Here is a 21,563-nt window from a genome sequence, read left to right as displayed (position 1 = left end):
ATTTATTTCTGCCAGTTATATCCCGACACCTCCATTAATTACTTTATTTTGATGAATAGTTTTACAGATCTGGGAGGATTCTGGTCATTCTAATGATATCTTCTTGAAGCTCTTCCAAGATGGATCAATACTGACCATGAAACATCAGATTCCTGTAAAGTGCAGACATCCCTCTTTACCTGAAACACAGCAAAATGTTATCCGGTGTTCTTGAACAAAACTAAAGACAAAGGCGGATTTTTTATAGATTTTAACCCTAGAGGAAATTCCTAGGTGTCTAGGTGGTGGCTCTCCAAATACAAGTCTGACAACTGCATTGCAGACTGCTGCCAAGGAAACAATGACAAAGACCTTTTTTTTTTTTTTTTGAGACAGGATCTGCTCTCTTCCCCATGTTGGAGTGCAGTAGTACCATCATGGCTCACTGAAGCCTAGTGACTTAAGCGACTGCAACCAGGTAATTAAAAAAATTTTTTTTTTGTAGAGATGGGCTCAAGTGATCCTGAGTTCAAGTGATCCTCCCGCTTCGGCCTCCCAGAGTGCTAGGATTACAGGTGTGAGTCACCATGCTTGGCCTGACAAAGTCTTAATAACAACTTTGAAACAGATAATGGCTCAGAATGAATGCAAATGACCACAAAGACAGTTTTCCTTTTCTTCAGAGTTTATTTTGAATTTTCATTTTTGGATAACCAAGCAGCTCTTTAAGAAGAATGCACAGAAGAGTCATTCTGGCACTTTTGGATAGTACATAAGATTTTTTTTTTAAAATTTTTTTAATAGTCACATTCAGCCCACTTGCTCAATCCAGACTCCCACGTTGGGTGAGCAAAATGAGTCCATAGGATTCCAGAGTTAATACGTAACCGTATATACAAACAGCCAAAAAACCATAACGGTGCCACAGGGATGGAACAGGGAAGGGCATCTCTAACGTGTCCTCTAGTCTATCTTCGCTAAACAGAACCCACGTTACACATGATAACTAGAGAGCACACTGTGTTGAAATGAGGATGCTGACCCCAAATGGCACTTGGCAGCATGCAGTTTAAAGCAAAAGGGACATCCTTTAATAACTGTATAAAATCCAGGCAGTTTCATTAAACAAGTTAAGAAAACCAACAACAACAAAAAGCGAGGGACTGTCTGTTGTCACTGTAAAAAAGGCACTTGGAGTTAATGGGACCAGGATTGGAGGACTCATAGCTGATACAGATTTCAGTACGATTTCATTAAAAGGCTTGGATGTTACGAGAGGACACTCGGCGGTTCCTGAAGGGAGACACTGAGATGGACTGCTGAGAAGCAGAACAGATGAACACAAAGGAATCAACTCTTTACAACCAAATTGCATTGAAGCGACAACAAAAAAAGGCAAACCCCAAAACGCAACCTAACCAAAGCAAAATCTAAGCAAAATCAGACAACGAAGCAGCGATGCATAGCTTTCCTTCGAGAGAACGCATACCTTGAGACGCTACGTGCCAACCTAAGTTCTCAATGACAGCTTCACAGTAGGATTATTGTGATAAAAATGACTCAAGCGATGCAAAAAGAGTTTCATCTGTTCCCAGAATCAGAGGGAGAACTGAGGTGATTGTTAGAGCGTAGCGACATCACGTGCGGTTTCTAAATGTCCCTGGTGGCGGATACATCAAGTCCCCGGAAGGACATCTGGACACCACTTTCAGCCACCTCCTTGCAGGGGCGACATCCGCCAAAGTCATCCTTTATTCTGAGTAATAACTTTAATTCCCTTCTAACATTTACACGGCAAACAGGAATGCAGTAAACGTCCACGTCCGTCCCACGGCGGGGCTGCCGTTCTGTTTCCTCCACGAATGGGTACGCGCTTCCATGAGAAAGGATATTTGGCAATTTTATATTCCACAGTCAGGTGGCTCTGCGATAGCTCATTTAATGTTAAACGCCATCAGGGGCCTCTCCTCCCGTTTCTGCCAGGGGCTTTTCTTGTCTTCTCCTTGGTCATCATCATCATCGTCTTCCTCTTCCTCGTGGGCAGATCTTCTCTGGTGGGGGCTGACGGCTGGCTCCGGGGGGGCGTCCGCAGTCCGTCTGGTTGTCTCCTCCTGCAGGCTGGGCAGCTGGCCACCACTTCTCCGAGCCGACCCCTCCAACAAGCATCGCAGGGCACTGTCCTCGGGGGTACAGACCGTGGTCCCACACTCGCTGCCACTCTGTTCCACGTCATCCAGGTACACGAGCTGCGTGTAGGCCGTGCTGTCTGGGGCTCGAGGCTCTTTCTGCTGGTGCTCTTGGACGGGCGGGTAGTTCTGCTGCAGAGACAAAGCATCTCCCCTTCCCTTCCGGGCAGATTTTGGTTCATTCATATCCACGCCAGAGTCCAAACTGGCATCATTACTTCCATTCCTTCCAGCTCTTTGGAGATCAATGTATGAATGTCTAACGTGAGCATTGGACCTGCCATCCAAGGAGACGAACCACGCCCGGGGGTGTGGAAGTGGCTTCCCACCCCCAAGCTCCATCAGCGCCTTTTCAGTCAGGAGCTGCACCTCACTGTTCATCTGAGCCAAAGCCGCGTCGTTCAGGGAAGCTGGGATGGAGAGAGACTCCGACATGGATGCATTCTGAGGGCTCCACTCCCGGGTGCCTGCGTCCTGCAGGTGCTGCTGAGAGATGGCCTGGGAAGCCAGGGGCTGGGGCTGGATCTGCGAGGACGGGTGTGGGAAGATCCCGGCATGGGGACTGGACAGCTCAGCCTGTAGTCTTTCTAGTTCAAGCTGTTGATCAGCCGGGACGACCAGAGGCTGGCTGACATAGGAGTGGTCCCCGGGGAGTTTCATATAATGAGCCGGGATGACCAAGGCGGGCAGCACTTTCCTGTAAACGCTGTCATTGACCTGGTCGACAGAACTGCAGCAGATCAACTGGCCGGGCCGCGGGAAGGACGTAGGTCTCTCGAGGTGATCGACCGATCGCGACATCATACATTCAGTTGGTCTGCGGTCCAGCAGCTGTTCTTTCTCAGGCGATGAAGGTGCGGGATACAGATGCTCCTGAATGGTGAGTTTGCTTCCTGCAGAGGCTGGACCTTCTCTGTCCTGCTTTTCAAATAAAGGCTGTGAGAGCACGGTGTTGTAACTACCCCTGTAGTCAGCATTGCCCGAGGACTCGTAGCCTTCTCTTTCCATAGATTTTCTTGCCTTTAAGGGAAAAACCTCCACTGACTTATGGTAGTCTTTCCCCAGCGTCCCGCTTGGCGTGAGGTTATCAAAGGAGATCTGGCTTTTATCCTCTTCCTTGCAAGACAGGAGCTCCTCCCGGGAGCTAAATTCCTGGGAGGTGCTGTAGGAGAGCTTGAGCATGGGGGTGTGCAGGTCCCCTTCCCCGCCAGGAGACATCATTTCCAAATGGACTCCACTCATCAGCTCCTTCGTGCCTGGGGCCTCGGGGCGGCCGTGGCTGGTGACGGACAGCGGGCCAGGGAATTCTGATGCTCGGCGCGAAAACAGCAAGTTGATGTGTGACATGGAGGTGGACTGGTCTCTTTTGGAACTCTCCAGTCCTGCAGGGAGCTGCAGTTTTCTGTGGTGCTGACGAGGTTTCAAGCACTTCCTCCTGCGACCAAAGACACAATCCAAACCCAAAGATTAGTGATTCTCACAATGGAAAAGTTTCAAGTTTCAGGTAAAATCCTAATTCTCAATTTCCACAGGGAGAAACAAGACAAAACAAGCCATCAGCAGCCAGAAGCCTTCTCACCCCACACCCTGTTCTTTTTTTTTTTTTTTTTGAGACAGCATCTGCCTCTGTCGCCCAGGTTGGAGTGCAGTGGTACGATCATAGCTCACTGCAGCCTCGACCTCGTGGGCTCAAGTGATCCTCCCACCTCATTCTCCCAAGCAGTTGGGACCACAGGCACGCGCCACCATGCCCAGCTAATTTTTGATTTTTAGTTTTTTGTAGAGATGGGGTCTCCCTGTGTTGCCCAGGCTGGTCTTAAACTCCCGGCCTCAAGCAGTCCTCCCCCTTCGGCCTTCCAAAGTGCTAGGCCACCATGCCTGGCCCTTATCCTTATTTTAACCCAGAGTAGGATAATCCAGAGATTTCATCTTTTACTGTCTGGAAAGCCCTTTGCCTAAATGAATTAAATGTATGACATACATTTTTCTATGACTTAAAAAAGTCAACAACTTATTAAAGAGTGTCAAATGTGACTAAAATGCTTTGCATTTTTAAAAAGAAAATTTTCCTCTATAATGCCTTTTTAAAATAGCTAAACTTAAAGGTTTTATAAGCCAAATTACTTATTTCAAAGGGGTTAGTCAAGAGTTGACAATAAATATTCTTGCAAACTGATCAGCATCCAAATAAGAATTTTTTTTTTTTTTTTTTTTTTTTTTTTTTTTTACTGAGTCTTGCTCTGTCACCCAGGCTGCAGTACAGTGGTACGATCTTGGCTCACTACAACCTCTGCCTTCTGGGTCCAAGCGATTCTCCTGCCTCAGCCTCTCGAGTAGCTGGGATTATAGGTGTGCGCCACCATGCCCAGCTAATTTTTATATTTTTGGTAGAAATGGAGTTTTGCCAAGTTGGCCAGGCTGGTCTTGAGCCTCTGACCTCAAGTGATCCGCCCACCTTGGCCTCCTAAAGTGCTGGGATTGCAGTTGTGAGCCACCGTGCCCGGCCCAAATAAGAAGAGTTCTGCCTTGCCCTTGAGAGTATCATCTCTTAACCAGCGTTTAGGGATACTCTGAATAAATCATATGACCATTGTTAAATTCTTTTTCATAATTCCCCTTCTAAGCAATGTTATCCACGCAGCATGCTTTACACATACTATTTGTTAAGTTGCAACTTAGATCACAAATGTGAGTTCTTACTTTTTCATGGGAAGAAAAAGTACTTCAATTTAGGAAAAAAAAAAAAAAAAAACCCACCTCCATATCAATGCTTCTAAGTATCAATTGCCCAAGAAATTGTGAATTAAAAAAGATATTGCCAAAATGGTAAAACTTTACCTGCAATAATATAAAAGGAGACACAGCAAAACCAAAAGTATGAAAGCCATTCCTCCTAAAATGGCCAAAAGAAACACCGTGTGATACGTGGTAATGTCCTGTGTTACAACGGGACCTAGAAGGTCAGAAAATGGCATTTAGAGTTTTGAACACCTTTAACTCAAAAGAGGGATCATTCATTGAGAACACCGTGTCTTGTGCTTACTCTTCTTGGCTGGGGCATAGAGCAGTGGCCAGAGGAAAACACCCTTGGATCACGCACTTGGGGTACCACCAGCATTGCATTAGTGATTAGCACGACTATTATGGAAGCTCCCATGGCCAGGAGAACTTTGAATACTCAAAGACAAGATGTGGTTACATCAAGGGCCCCCCACTAAGCGGAGAAGTGTGCCTCACTTGGTAGCATGTGCCTTCTTTGAAATACATGACCTTTTTATTTTAATTTTTTTTTTTTGAGACAGGGTCTCATTCTGTCACCCAGGCTGGAACACAATGATATAATCATGGCTCACTGTAGCCTTGACCTCCTGGGTTCCATCAATCCTCCTGCCTCAGCCTCCAGAATAGCTGGGACTATAGGCGTGCACAACCACATCTGGCTAGTTTTTGTATATTTTTTTAGAGGCAGTGCTCTCACTATGTTGCCCAGGAGGGTCTTGAACTCCTGAGTTCAAGCAATCTGCCTACCTCGGCCTACCAAAGTGCTGGGATTATAGGCATGAGCCACTGTGCCCAGCCATGTGATCTTTTAATGCAAGAAAATGAACGCATGATGATTTAATGACTGGGACTCTCACCTTCAGAAAGATGGCCTGACTATCTGGGAATTTTATATTGCAGGGGAGCAAAAAAAAAAAAACAACCCACAAAGTTTTATTCTTGCTTTTCCCGGGCAGTCAATCATTACTGTCTGGAGAGCCCTTAGTCTAAATAAACCAGTTTAAATGTATGACATAAATTTCCTGTGACTTAAAAAAGTCAACAACTTTTAAAACTTAATACAGGTATCAAATATGACTAAAATGATAACCATCTTTAAAAACAAGATCTTTTTTATGCCTTTTCAAAATAGCTAACCTTACATGGCCACAGATCTCTTTAGAACTTATACATAAGGTTACCAAAGGTAAAAATATTTTATGTTTATGTTGTAAACAATCCCAAGAGGTAGCTTAACTCACATTTTATGTTCCATAGTAGTACAAATCTATCTTAATGTTACTAACAACAGATCAACGACAACAAAAACCTCCCCACACATGCCAATATTTAGGTATTTATTAGTGTCCGAGTTTCCTGGCAGTAAAGGAATACATGGGTCAAAACATCCATTCTTTTTTTTTTTTTTGAGACGAGTTCTTACTTGTCGCCTAGACTGGAGTGCAGTGGCCGGATCTCAGCTCACTGCCTCCCCGGTTCACGCATTCTCCCTGCCTCAGCCTCCTGAGGCTGGGACTACAGGCGCCTGGCCACCTCAGCCTCGCTAGTTTTTTGTATTTTTTAGTAGAGATGGGTTTCACCATTAGCCAGGATGGTCTCGATTCTGACTCAGGATCCACCCATCTCGGCCTCCCAAAGTGCTGGGATTACAGGCTTGAGCCACCACGCCCGGCCATGAACTGGTTTCATATTATTTCAGAGTAGCATGGTTTTGATTACTAAACACCACAGACACCCATTTGCTTATTTTTGATTTTTGATATTCTAAGACATAGATTTCTTTTAAAATCTTCTTAAGGGGACAAATCTCCTAATTTAAGACCTAGATAAACCCAAGATTTACCAGTTTTTGAAAACAGTGATGTTACTTAAATTCACGAGAAACACCATTCTCTTTCAGATATAATTACTTCAGTGGAGTGGGAGGAGTGGGTTAAAGTTTCCAAAAATTGGAAAAATAACTGACAATTAAATACTGGCTTACTTGTTCAGAGAAATAATTTTTTTTTTTTTTTGAGATGGAGTCTTTGCTCTATCATCCAGGCTAGAGTACAGTGGTGTGAACTCAGCTCACTGCAATTTCCGCCTCCTGGGTTCAAGTGATTTTCCTGCCTCAGCCTCCTGAGTAGCTGGGATTATAGGTGCCCACCATCATGCCTGGCTAATTTTTGTATTTTTAGTAGAGATGGGGTTTCACCATCTTGGCCAGGCTGGTCTTGAACTCCTGACCTCGTGATCCACCTGCTTTGGCCTCCCAACGTGCTGGGATTACAGGTGTGAGCCACTGCGCCCAGCCCAGAGAAACAATTTTTTTTAATGCAAAGACAATTTCCACGGATGTACCAAAGCTTTGTCAGGAGTCACCAAGACACTTAGGGTACACGTAAAAATATTTCCAAATACTGATGCTTTGTCCTTTAAGTACTCCAAGCATTATTTTTTTTGTTTTGTTTTGTTTTGAGACGGAGTCTCACTCTATCACCCAGGCTGGAGTGCAGTGGCATGATCTCGACTCACTGCAACCTCTGCCTCCCAGGTTCGAGCAATTCTCTTGCCTCAGCCTCCCGAGTAGCTGGGACTACAGGCGTGCACCACCACGCCTGGCTAATTTTTTGTATTTTTAGTAGAGATGGGGTTTCAACGTGTTAGCCAGGATGGTCTTGATCTCCTGATCTCGTGATTCGCGCACCTTGGCCTCCCAAAGTGCTGGGATTATAGGCATGAGCCACGGCGCCCGGCCAGCATTATTGTTTTAACCTCTGCCAGTGCAATTCTTTATAAAATTCACAGCTATATTTCACTTCCTTCTTAAACAAGGAGTTAAGGAACACAACCTACATTATTTTGTTGTTGCTTTTGAGTTCATAAAAGTCCAATATTAGTGTAATTTGTTGTTATAAAGGTGGGTTGTGAGATGACTGACATATGTATCCCCACATTAAATACCATTAGAGGCTGTAGCGGGTATGCTTTGTGTTACTTTTGAGATGGGGTCTCACTCTGTCATCCAGGCTGGAGTGCAGTGACATGATCATAGCTCACTGCAGCCTTGAACTCCTGAGCTCATGGGATCCTCCTGCCTCAGCCTCTCAAGTAGCTGGGACTACCGGTGAATGCTACCATCCCTGGCTAATTAAAAAAAAAAATTTTAGAGATGGGGTCTTGCTGTATTGCCCAGGCTGGTCTTGAACTCCTGGGCTCAAGAGATCCTCCTGCCTTGACTCCCAAAGTGCTGGGATTACAGGTGTGAGTTACCATGCCCTGGCCGGTGTATGCCTTTTATAGCCTTGAGTCTCTTCCTTCACTGCTAGGAAGCTCTCAAGGGGACCTACGTCTGGCAGTTCCTTCATCCTGCCTTACAAAAGCATATAATGGCAGGGCGCAGAGGGTCACGCCTGTAATTTCAGCACTTTGGGAGGCTAAGGCGGGTGGATCACCTGAGGTCAGAAGTTCAAGACCAGCCTGACTAACATGGTGAAACCCTACCTCTACTAAAATACAAAAATTAGCCAGGTGTGGTGGCGGACACCTGTAATCTCAGCTACTCCGGAGGCTGAGGCAGGAGAATCGCTTGAACCCAGGAGGCGGAGGTGGCAATGAGCTGAGATCATGCCATTGCACTCCAGCCTGGGCAACAGGAGCGAAACTCCATCTCAAAAAGCAAACAAACAACAACAAAACCAAAACATACACAAAAGCATATACTAATCTGCAAGATGGGAAAACTGATAGCTGAGACTGAAATACATCTAAAATTAAAGTTCACTTTAATGCATGGGCTTTATGGCATTTATTTTGGTACTTAAGATGTTTCTTTTCCTTCTTTTGTTCCTCTTCAGTCATAATCTAGGTATTTCAGATTCAGAGCGTGGGACATTTCTATGTGTTGTTCATGCTTATATCACGACAAAAACAATACCATCAAGGGAAACACATTACTTTTTTTTTTTTTTTTTTGAGATGGTGTCTCGCTCTGTCACCCAGGCTGCAGTGCAAGTGGCACAATCTTGGCTCACTGCAACCTCTGCCTCCTGGGTTCAAGCGATTCTCCTGCCTCAGCCTCCCAAGTAGCTGGGACTACAGGTGTGTGCCACCACACCCAGCTAATTTTTGTATTTTGAGTAGAGACGGGGTTACACCATGTTGGCTAGGATGGTCTCAAACTCCTGACCTTGTGGTCCGCCCTCCTCGGCCTCCCAAAGTGCTGGGATTACAGGCATGAGCCACTGCGCCCAGCTAAGGGAAACATATTACTTTTAAAACAGATGTGAAGTGTAAATTTTCTTAGCATGGTGATATAAAGTCATTGTGACACATTTTTCAACATCTGTTCAGGAAAGACCTCCGTCAAATCAGTTACTTTGTGAGTCTAAGTGCTAATTCCAGTGATAATTCCATTGCTAAAATATTTGAACTTTCATTTCAGAACTGCCTTCATGGTTCATTTGCAAGAGACACCTTTTAATCACAGCACATTTCGACCTAGCTCAGTCACCTGCTTTATTCACCAGTCTTGAATGTGCATGACTTTTAGATGTGTTTAAAAAGAAAAATCATAAAGATTTGCCATTTGAGCATACAGATTTGCCACCAAGAAAGAGATTCACTAATGAAGGCTAAAGGCAGTGCAAGTAATATAGATTCTAAAGGCAGCTTGAGCAACAGAAGCCATTGCTGGAAATAATTCTCCTGAGATGACTATTTTGAAAAAAAAAAAAAGTTCTAGAATATTTATGGGTGTAACATAGGTTAAAAAAATAAACTGTTAGTCACATTCTGAAAGATATGCATTAATGGACATATCCTAAATGGAGGGGAAGATTCTCTTAGACACAAAGCAACTGGTTTGTGTTTAAGCCTTTTTGGAAATGCCCCACCAGGCTTTCTGCCCTCAATGGTGACTTCCCACTAGCATCTCTGTGGAGTACTTTTCCCTACATATGTGCCTACACCAGGCCACAGCTGTTTCAGGAATTAGGGAGGAGATCTTGCTGGTCTCTGTGGGCTTTTGATGAAGAATTCCCTATGGCAGCTGTCTGAACCAAACAGGCACTCAAGACTATTTTCTATGCATTATTCTTACCCTAGATGGAATATTTCCAACCAGAAGTCCCCCACCCCCACGAAATACCTTCTTTCCATCATTTCATTTTCAGACTTTTAGCCATTTTTGAATAAGATGTGATCTCCCTGTTGAAGTTATTTCCAAAAGCATACTTAGCCTGAACCCTCAAAGACCAAAGCAACTGAGCCGCATCATCGCAAGTGTTGGCTCCGTGTTACCTGGGATGGGAGGGGACATGGCGGCCACCCAGTACCCCAACTGGGGGGCAATGTACGTCCACGTCAGCTGGCTGCCTTCCTGGTGCACAAGACCCAGACCGCTCTTCAGCCACGTTCCTGTGGAATTGAGAAAGAGATGTTAGCTACAAGCACACCAAGCTCCTTTGTAAGGCTTAAGCATATTGTAAAAGTCATCTTCAATATCTTAAATGTCATGTTTATGACCTATAAGATAACTGAGGTGGCCAAAGTGTCATCTAGGGACCCCAGGCAGCTTTCTGGAGAAATTCTTTTCAATTTCCTTTCAGGGAAAGATAAGCAACTTTAGTGTTCCTTTGCCTTCTCAATTAAATTACTTTCAGCCACTTTATCAAACACCCCTCCTTCCAAACACAGACGATTTTAGCAGAAGCCTTTGGACCTCAGAAGCAGAATAAAGGTAGCATGATGGGGGCTGGTGGGAGTGAAAAGAGAGGGGGAAATCAGGCTCCATTCAAGCTCTTTGTCCTTCAGCAAATTTTCTATCCACAACTGCAGACTGGCTATATCAGAATTACCTAGGGGTGTTTTGAAAAAATAGATCCCTTCACCCCATCTTTGCAAATTCTCACCCAGTAACCCTGGCTTCGGTGAGCAGTTTTAAAAGCTTCCAGTTTGTTCCAATGCTGGGAAACGCCAACTACGTCAAGGTCTCTGCTGTATCTCCCAGTTATTACATTAGCTAGCATCTGAGAGTAACGCGCACCTACTATGCACTAGCTATTTGCAGCATACGTGTCTTGTAATACACCATCTATAATTCTCACCACAACACTGAAGACTGGTGAGTTACAAAACTTTTCCAAGGCCTCTCGGTGGCCAAGAGCGGAAAAGAGCCTGGGGCTGCCTGACCTCGAGGCTGTGCTATTTCTTCTGCTCTACCAGGCTGCACTTCCTAGCAACCTTCCCAGCATGTGATTGCATTTTTACTTTGTGAAGTTTCTAGGAGCAGACTCATTGAAGAGGATGAACTTGCCCAAGGTTGTTGGGCTATTTCCCAGCCAAAAATGGATGCCTTTTCCTGGGCTCACCTGCAGAGAGCCTTGCTCTGAGGCCTGCGATGGCAGCTGTGGGGGCAGAAGGCCAGGGAGAGGCGGGGCGAACCTCTAGACGGCCCGCGCACCCACCCTGATCTATCAGCATGGAGATGTCGCGGCATACACAGGGCTCCTGTGCAGCTCACCTCCCTCCTATAGTCATCCCCATCTGAAATGGCCACGTGGGTGACCCTGTGGCTGTAAGGCCTAAATAGACCAGCTGTGCACCAAACGCAGGCATGTGTCATTTAACAGGGATACATTCTGAAAATGCATCGTTCATCGCTGTGTGAACATCATAGAGCGTCCTTATGCAAACCTAGATGGTGCCGCCTCCTGTACACCTGGGCTACACGGTCTAACCCATTGCTCCTAGGTTACAAACCCGTACACCATGTGACTGCGCTGAATACCATAGGCCACCGTCACACACGGGGAAGTGTCTGTGTATCTAAATATAGAAAGGGTACAGTACAAATACAGAATTATAGTTTTAGGGGATCACCATTGTATATGTAGTTCGTCGTTGACCCAATCGTCATCCTGTGACTCATGCCTGTATTCTACCCAAATGCTTGCCTTGCTTAGCTACATGCCTCATGCAGAGGTGGCGGTAGTGGATTTTTTTCCCCCTGAAGAAAGAAACAATACTTGGGCTGCTTCGAGGCCTTATCAGTTGCCATAGCAACATTCTAATGCAGTGGGTGGAAGAGGCCCTTGGTGACGCCTCCTCTGCAGCCGCTCCTCTGCTCACACGGCAGCTGCACACAGCGGGCAGGTGGGAGAGGTCGGGCATCAGCAAGGGCTTGGCATCGCCCCCTTCCCGTGCCACAGGCTGGATCACTGTGCCAGCGGGTTTGGGCTCCAGAAAGAGCAGAATGTAAGCAAGGTTTTGCAAATGGGTATGAGGGAAGGGATGCCCGGTTCTGGTCCGTTTCCCGAAGTGCACCCTCCTAGAGATCACCCTGCTCTACAGGGCTACTCTACTAGGGGAGCGACAACGTAAGATGTTTGAGGAAAAGGGGCCAGGCATGGTGGCTCACGCCTATAATCCCAACACTTTGGGAGACCAAGGCAGGAGGATCACTTGAAGCCAGGAGTTGGAGACCAGCCTGGGCAACAGTATACATACACCTCTTTAGTTCCTGCTAGGCAGTCTTCACAATGCACACCTCTATCCATTCTGTGACTCTGCCTGCAAATGTAGCTCCAACCTCATGTAGTTTTTCTCTCTTCCAAAAATCTACCCAGTCTTTCAAGATTCAAATCAAACCCAGTGTTTTCCCAGAGGCCCTTCTAGGACACATGGGTCTTCCGTGTCTCGGCACATCCTGGGCAAGTATTACTGCATCATCCATTTGCCAAACACACATGTTGCTTTTGGTGGCCAGCCTGTGGCCCTCAGTCTTATCTCCTTTCTTAGACTGTAAACTCCATGGGTGTGGCCTGTGTCTCGTGTTGCTTTTGTCTTCTTCTCAGCGCCTAGAGATACGCATAGAGTAGGAACTCCAGAGAACTTCAGAATGAGTGGAAGCTACAGATGCAATAAAAAATAATATCTGGTAACCTGTGAAAGGCTGGGTGTGGTAGGCAGGGAAGGATATCCCCATGGCAGTGTGACCACACCTGGGATGCTGCCCTTTCAAACTAAAGGGAACAGAACCAGCTGGGAAAGAGCCTACCATGGCTAAAGTGCGACACTGTTTGGGGTTTCAATAATCGTGCTGTTACTGGCAAAAGCATTTCATGCTTTCCGTGTTTTGTGGGAGGAAATAAGCCCCAGGGAGTACGGGAATTAACAAATTGTGTACTAGAAACACATGCTTCTCATGGCGGAATCCTGATGCCACTGTGGGAGGCAGACAGTTTCGCCACCAGAGCAGTGGACACCAGGGCCAGGATTCTTTTTTTTTTTTTTGAGATGGAGTCTCGCTCTGTCGCCCAGGCTGGAGTGCAGTGGCCGGATCTCAGCTCACTGCAAGCTCCGCCTCCTGGGTTTACACCATTCTCCTGCCTCAGCCTCCCGAGTAGCTGGGACTACAGGTGCCCACCACCTCACCTGGCTAGTTTTTTGTATTTTTTAGTAGAGACGGGGTTTCACCATGTTAGCCAGGATGGTCTCGATCTCCTGACCTCGTGATCTGCCCGTCTCGGCCTCCCAAAGTGCTGGGATTACAGGCTTGAGCGACCGTGCCCGGCCTGGCCAGGATTCTTTACTGGTGGTACCAGATGGCAGAGCACACAGACCTCTGCAAAGTCTCTTCTGCTGAATATGGGATCACTGGGTGTTGCAACCAGGAAGGGTGCCCTTTCATCACATGGTGAGAGCCTCAGGTACTGCTGAGACACAGCAAGGGAGGAACCAGGTTGTTCCTGCTGCACGGACCAAAGAAAGCTCCACTGCAAGGCCTCTTATATCAGTCCACCTGCCCCTGAGTATGGAGACCTTGGGATGCTCCTGGGTGAGGATATCTGCCCAGAGGGCTGTCCTGCTTAAGCCTGTCTCCTTGGGGTCTGACAGACAGCAGTCCCTAATGTGACAGCAGCCCAGTTGGGCTACCTGCTCAAGCCCCCTTCACCCTGACCTTCTCTTTCTGCCCTTCCCAGCCTCTTCCAGGGGCTTACCACTGCCTCTTAGTGTCCTCTGCACAAGCAGGCAGCCAAGGTGGCTGCTGGGACTTGCAGACTCAAGGCAAGGTCATGTGGTGAAGGCAAGCAGGACCTTACAGCCTCCTCCTTCCTCACCCCAGAAACCCGGGCTTCTTCCTGCAGAAGCCACACCGCTGCAGCTACACAACCTGGTCATGCAGCCGGCATTTTAGGAGGTGGCTGGACAATGACATGTGCCTCTCTGTTCCAATCAATGCCTATGGCCGGGCCTGTTACCGGGACTGCACGTGTGTGAAGGTTACAGGGTGATCTCTCTGGCAGCATCAAGGAATGAAATTCTGCATTACTGAAATTTCTAGATAATTGATTATCAAATAGTTTTTAAAGCATTTGAACTCCCTCTTTAATGGATTCTTAGGCGGAAACTAACATATGAAACAGATAAAAGGTAAGCTTCTCTGCATGAGGGCAAAGAGATGTCCCCCCACCCCCACCAGAGCCATCCCCAGGACACCTCCTGAACCATCTGGGAGCTACTCTTCTATATAACCTGACTCTTTGCTGAAACTTGAAAAGGCCATTTACAAATATTCTAAAAAACATCATTTCCCCCTGTCCTGTGAATGTGAATACAATGTTGACTTTTCTTCATCCCTCAGGGTCATAATTATGATCAACTACAATGCTAGGTTCTGACATATGAATGTCCTTAAGAATACAGAGGTGGGGATTAAAAGTTGTTTGCTCCTGTGCTGAATACTCCCGCCTACCCTCATGTTTATTTCCTTTTTTTTCTTCCTTATAACTTGTTATCAGTGTTCTGTTATCAACTCTGCTCCCCCACCACCACCAACCCCCCAGCTTCCCACCTGAAGCTGTATGCTACTGGGAAATACATGACTTTGTTACAATTCTGTCTGAAATAACATACACAGGAAGTGTGAGGGACAGGAGGACAAAATCAGATATGGAACAGTGATAAATCTCTATATATCTATATCTATTCTCTCTCTCTCTCTCTCTATATATATTTTTATTTATATATATATATATATTTTTTTTTTTTTTCTGAGATGGAGTCCTGCTCTGTCGCCCAGGCTAGAGTGGGGTGGCTAGATCTCAGCTCACTGCAAGCTCCGCATCCCGGGTTCACACCATTCTCCTGCCTCAGCCTCCCGGGGAGCTGGGACTACAGGCGCCTGCCACCATGCCCAGCTAATTTTTTGTATTTTTAGTAGAGATGGGGTTTCACTGTGTTAACCAGGATGGTCTTAATCTCTTGACCTCGTGATCTGCCTGCCTCAGCCTCCCAAAGTGCTGGGATTACAGGCGTGAGCCACCGCGCCCAGCCATATATATATATTTTTTAAGACAGAGTCTCGCTCTGTTGCCCAGGCTGGAGTGCAGTGGTGTAGTCTCACCTCACTGCAACCTCTGTCTCCTGGGTTCAAGTGATTCTCCTGCCTCAGCCTCCTGAGTATCTGGGATTACAGGCACCTGCCACCACAACTGGCTAATTTTTTGTACTTTTTTTTGTTTTTTGAGACGGAGTCTCACTCTGTCACTCAGGCTGGAGTGCAGTGGTGCGATCTCGGCTCACTGCAAGCTCCGCCTCCCGGGTTCATGCCATTTTCCTGCCTCAGCCTCCCGAGTAGCTGGGACTGCAGGCGCCCACCATCACACCTGGCTAAATTTTTTTTTTGTATTTTTTAGCAGAGGCGGGGTTTCACCATGTTAGTCAGGATGGCCTCGATCTCCAGACCTCATGATCCGCCTGCCTCAGCCTCCCAAAGTGCTGGGATTACAGGTGTGAGCCACCGGTCCCGGCCCTAATTTTTTGTATTTTTAGTAGAAATGGGGTTTCACCATGTTCGCCAGGCTGGTCTCGAACTCCTTACCTCAAGTGATCCACCCTTCTTGGCCTCCCAAAGTGTAGGGATTACAGTCGTGGGCCACTGCACCTGGCCAGAACAGTGGTATTTGAAATCCAAGTTCAGTATTGTTTTCTTCCACACCACACTCTCAGATCAGTTTTTGTCTGAATTGTCATTTTTGCTGTTGTTGTTGTTCTTTTGAGACAGGGTCTTGTTCCGTCACGCAGCTGGAGTGCAGTAGTGCAATCATGGCTCACTGCAGCCTCAACCCCCTGTGTTCAAGGGATCCTTCCAACTCAGCCTCCCAAGTAGCTGGGACTACAGGCACATGCTACCATGCCCAACTAACTTTTGTATTTTTTGTAGAGACAGAGTCTCAATATGTTGCCCAGGATGGTCTTGAACTTCTGTACCCAAGTGATCCTCCTTCCTCTGCCTCTCAAAGTGCTGAGATTATAGGCATCAGTCACCATGCCCAGCCTTGAGTTATTCTTTAGAGTTACACCTTACACAATGGAAAGACTCAAGAGATATTTTCAAGAATAAACAATTTGTTGAAATATCTTACTAATTTTTTGAAAATGAGTAATGCATCCAGCTGGCAAGGTTCATTGGGTATAAAGCATCATGCATTCTTAATTTGGAAGCTGCATTTAACTACAATGATTATTACACATAACAACTGACAGGCAAGGAAAGGTATGTCCTGCAAGATCTGATGGTATCTCCCAGCAATCACCAAGTGTGCTGCTTTCCTGCTTGGTTACCAACCAGTAATGAAATCAACTTTTATTTGCAAAGTATAAAGAAAAGTGAGTTCAAAAATTTAACAAATGGCCATCAAAAGAGAAAAGAACTCTAAAATATGAAAAAGAGCTCAAAACAATGTCTGATTTGAATATGGTCTAAGGAGTTCGGAGTTACCTGGCTTTTCCTGTCCGGCACATTTATTCTGCCTGGAAACTCCCCGATAGCAGCCAATTACCTTCTCACCACTGGGTAACAGGCAAACAGACCTGATATTATAAGCACTATTGATTTTGAAAAGAAAATCATACCTGAAACTCACATGTTAAGAGATGCTTAAAATCTCTTTTTAAGAAAGAGATTAGCCAAACTACAAGAACAAAGTAGGAGTATTATTTATTTATTTATTTATTTTTTAAAGAGTCTTGCTCGGTCATTCAGGCTGGAGTGCAGTGTTGCCATCTTGGCTCACTGCAACCTCTGGTTCCTGGGCTTAAGGGATCCTCCCACTTCAGCCTCCTGAGTAGCTGTGACTACAGGTATGCACCACCACATCTGGCTAATTTTTGTATTTTTAGTAGAGATGGGGTTTCACCATGCTGCTCAGGCTGGTCGCAAACTCCTGGGCTCAAGTGATCCTCCTGCCTCTTCCTCCCAAGGTGCTGGGGTTGCAGGCATGTGCCCCACGCCAGCCCAAGTGACTGTTCTTATGCTGAGATCTGTCAGCACATCAGACCTCAGAATGCTGGGCAGATGAACACCCAGCCGAATAAAGGGTCAATGGACCATAGAGATGACTTCCCTGTATTGACATGATTCTAAATGTGATTTCCCAGTCTGCCACTTCCTAGTCATGTGCGCTGAGGACATGCTGAGGATGACACAGAAGAGGAGCTGAACGTCCCTGTGACATCGCTGAACCACTGGTGCAATCCTAGAGCCATCTGCCTCATGTTTCTTTGTCATGTAAACACTAAATGGCCTCGTCATTTAAACGCTTGTAGCTGGGTACTCTACTTCTTGCAGCTAATGTATTCTAATGGATGTATTTTTCCAGAAAGAGGCTGGAGTGAATTCTACTAGGTCTATACGCTGGGACTCGGAAAGAAATTCCACAGCCACTCAGAAATCCTATTGCCAAAAGTTCTATCAATGAAGACGTGACCGTCCGCACTGTGAAATATAGCCATTTCTACTCCTACAGCTACATTCGTTCAATGAAAGATTTGGGAACATTTAGGATGGGAAGCAAGGTCACTTGTGCTGGTGCAGGCATGGTCTCGGATGGGGAAACCTGCTGTTGTTTCATTTTTCAGCTGTGGGCTCTGCCTAATCACTAGCTTTCTTGGGCTGTCATGGCTCTGGCTGAATAATTAGCATGGAGTGAGCACTAGCTCGTCTGAGGAATAATCTTCTTAAGAGGTATGCACCTCTCAGATCCATGGCAAACACTCATCATCATCATCATCATCACCACCACCATCATCACCATCGTCATGACCATCATCACTTATACCCGGATACGATTATTACGATACGGATACTTTACTACGCATTACGACGACACACGACAGCCTTTATTACGACATTACGACACGACATTACGATTATTACTCGGATTACGACATACGCTTTACTTTATTACTTGAGATTAATGACGAGTTACTTCGATTAATTTATTAATATTACGACATTATTTTATTACTTATTATTTTCACGATTTGTTACTCGGGATTACGACATTAATATTTATTGATATCATTTATTACTTATATTACGATTTGATAATTTCGCGATTACGATGAGCCATTACGACATTTATTACTATGATACGACGAGCATTTCCGGGATACGGCGAGATAAGATTATTTATTATTACGATACGATGATACGTGATGAGCTACTTCCTCTTATTATTTATTACGATATTTATTTCCGGATACTTATCATTATTTATTTATTACGACATTTATTTATTTAATTTTGACATTTATTAATATTATTTATTACGACATTTTTATTACTTTATTGTTACTTCCGGATAATTTATTATTTATTATTACTTTATTTACATTTCCGGATACATTATTGTTTACCACGCATTGTTACGACATTACTTTATTTATTAATGAGATACTTTATTTGTTAATATTTCCGATTACTTTTCACGACATTTATTGTTTTATTTACCAGAGCCATTTCGGATTACTTTATTACGATCACCATCATCACCATCAGGCCTTTCTAGATCCCTGAACATGATAGATTTCTCTAGAAAACAGATGACTTGCTTCCTAGGGCTTTCATCTGCATTAAGCAATAATCTCCATAAGTTTCTACCAACTGTATATATAGAATTATCAATACCTAAGTCTATGTTATTGTGTGCTTTAACAAAATCAGCACAGAATCACATTAAAATCAAATAAAAAGCCAACAGCCCTTAACCCACATTCTTCAGTATGGCAGAAACAGTGACAGTTTCTACATTTATGACACTGTGGAGTAGTCCTCTTTTTTTTTCCAAATTAAAGTCTAAGGCTTTGAGTAGCTAGGTTTCCTTCTTTGGAATTATTTTTTGATGAAATATGTCAGGAGTAAACATTCCTTGTTAATTATATAGCAAAGTATTTGCCCGGTGGTCAATTATCTAATCATTCTTGTTGAAAACAATCAAACTGAAGAGCAAAAGTTATGTGCAGATGGTTGGATTCTCATAGCTGTGGGCAAGTACATTTCAGGGCTGGTTTAAACAAGAATAAAATTAAGGGCAATTCATTGTAACCAATGACCTTCTGTTTGAAGCATGAAATCATGAATGTGTTGAATATTAGAAATTAACACGATGACTGTATTCAGCTGCAACACATTCCCTGGGTATTTTTAGGTAGTTTTTGAGAAAGATTCTTAAATTTGAGCAACTGATTTTTTTTCCTTTAAGCTTTAGCTGAGCTGTCATAAGACTTACTGAAACAAGTTTTAGAAAAGAAGCAGTTATGGGAAACCATAAAATACTGGCAGACTTATAGAAAGCTTATTCCTTAAATAGATAGCTAGAGGTATTAGGATACATAAGAGCATTAATAAAATTTAACGAGAGACTTCTGAATTTACAATAGATAAATATATACATTTCCTGAAAGTAGGTCAGAATACAAGCTAATTAGCCCCATCTGGAGAGAAATTTTGTTAATTACCCACCGAGGCCAATACCCATCTTGCAATTACATGTCAGAAGGGACTGGGTGGGGAGCACACAAAGATTGCGGGTGGCACAGGCATTAGTCCCCTGCATTGGAAAAATCCTCAGAATAAAAGACAGCATAACAGATAATTTACAGAGAATAACTGGGTGTTCTCATAACAGAGAAATTACAAATCTGGAGACATGTGGTAGGACGCTTGCTAAAGAGCTTGTTGACATAGCGATCTTGCTAAGTGCAGGTTCTGATCCAGAGGTCTGGAGGAAAGCCTGAGAAGGCAGTTTTTTATCTTATCTTATCTTATCTTATCTTATCTTATCTTATCTTATCTGAGGCAGGTTCTCTCTCTGTCACTCAGGCTGGAGTGCAGTGGTGCAATCACAGCTCACTGTAGCTTCGAACTCCTGCCTCAAGTGATCTTCCCACCTCAGCCTCCTGAGTAGCTAGGACCACAGACACATGCCACCATGCCTGGCTAAATTTTTATTTTTTATAGAGATGGGGTCTTCCTATGTTACCTGAGCAGGTCTCAAACTCCTGAGTTCTAGCGATCTTCTCGTCTTGGCTTCTCAAAACGCTGGGACTACAGGTGTGAGCCACTGTGCACAGCCCTGAGAACGCAGTTCCAACAAGCTCCAGTGATGCAGGTGCCGTTCATCAGCAGATCTCCGAGTAGCAACGCCTCTCTAAATTATTTGCCCGTTTGTGGGTGTGGCAACTCTGTCAGACAGAATTGTCACACCCACAAAATGCCCTAATGCCATTTCCCACCATGGGGCTGTAGTGCGTTCACTAGGTGGCTAGGGCTTGAAGCAACTTCAGAAATATGTCTGATATACTCAAGAAGGAATCTGGTCACTTGTCAGACTACAGGCCAGGGGTCAGTGCACTCAAATGCCTACAGATGGCTGGACGTGGTGGCTCATGCCGGCAACCTCAGCACTTTGGGAAGCCTAGGTGGAAGAGTCTCTTGTGCCTAGGAGTTTAAGATCAGTCCTGGCAACACAGCAAGACCACATCTCTACAAAAAATAAAAAATTAAAAAATTAGCTGGGCCATGGTTGCAGGTGCCTGCAGTCCCAGCTACTTAGGAGGTGGAGGCAGGAGGGTCGCTTGAGCCCAGGGGCTTGAGGCTGCAGTGAGCCATGGTCATGCCACTACACTCTAGCCTGGGTAACAAAATGAGACCATATCAAAACAACAACAACAACAACAAAAATTTCAAATGACTACAGACGCCATTGTGTCCTTGCCTAGAGGGACGTGTTGCTTAGTGACGTAGCTGGTCCCAAGCTTGAGACCTCTGCACTGACCATTGTTCCTGCCAGGGATGTCCTGTCCCCAAGATTAGTCCACGTTAGGATTCTGGGTGTTGTTAGGATCTCAGCTCAAATATCACTTCTCCAAAGGTTCTCACCAGCTAATGACTCTCTCCGCCATCACTCTGCTTAATTGTTTCTCTGCCATCTGAAATAAACTAGCTAATTGTTGGTCTCCTTCTTCTAGAACAACAGCTTTGTAATTATAGGGCCCTTCCCCGGCTTGTTTTGCCATTGTTTTATCCCAAGAGCCTACAACAGAGTAATGTCTGGCACAGAGAAGATGTTCAATAAATATTTGCTGACCGAAGGAACTGTTTGATTTTTTTTTTCCTAAGTGAAGCCAGGAATAGAATTTCATGGGAAATCTTCCCATTTTTTAATGTTGGCAGTAAATTTAAACACAACAAACAAATATCCCCAAACCAACCGTATGGACCAAACAAAACACATCTGGGAACGGGTGGTTGTTCTGCATTCTCAGATCAGCCCATTATTCTATTCA

The 21,563-nt window shown here is 45.0% G+C and overlaps 1 protein-coding gene across 1 annotated transcript in view; it reads right to left on the bottom strand.

The window, feature by feature from the left end:
- Nucleotides 1-646: 646 nt before the first annotated feature.
- Nucleotides 647-21,563, bottom strand: part of FAM171A1 (family with sequence similarity 171 member A1) — a 142,035-nt gene continuing 121,118 nt past the window's right edge. Inside the window, exons 6-8 of the mRNA XM_031652475.1 lie at nucleotides 10,230-10,346; nucleotides 5,004-5,118; nucleotides 647-3,600 (exon numbers count right to left, since the gene is read on the bottom strand). Coding sequence (XP_031508335.1) covers nucleotides 1,914-3,600; nucleotides 5,004-5,118; nucleotides 10,230-10,346 — 1,919 coding nt within the window. The 3' untranslated portion in view covers nucleotides 647-1,913. The remainder of the gene's footprint in view (nucleotides 3,601-5,003; nucleotides 5,119-10,229; nucleotides 10,347-21,563) is intronic.

Source organism: Papio anubis, chromosome 11 (genome assembly GCF_008728515.1).
Source record: "Papio anubis isolate 15944 chromosome 11, Panubis1.0, whole genome shotgun sequence".
NCBI classification, from domain to species: domain Eukaryota; kingdom Metazoa; phylum Chordata; class Mammalia; order Primates; family Cercopithecidae; genus Papio; species Papio anubis.
The sequence above is the reverse complement of the archived record's forward strand: the minus strand, read 5'-3'. Positions and strand labels throughout refer to the sequence as shown.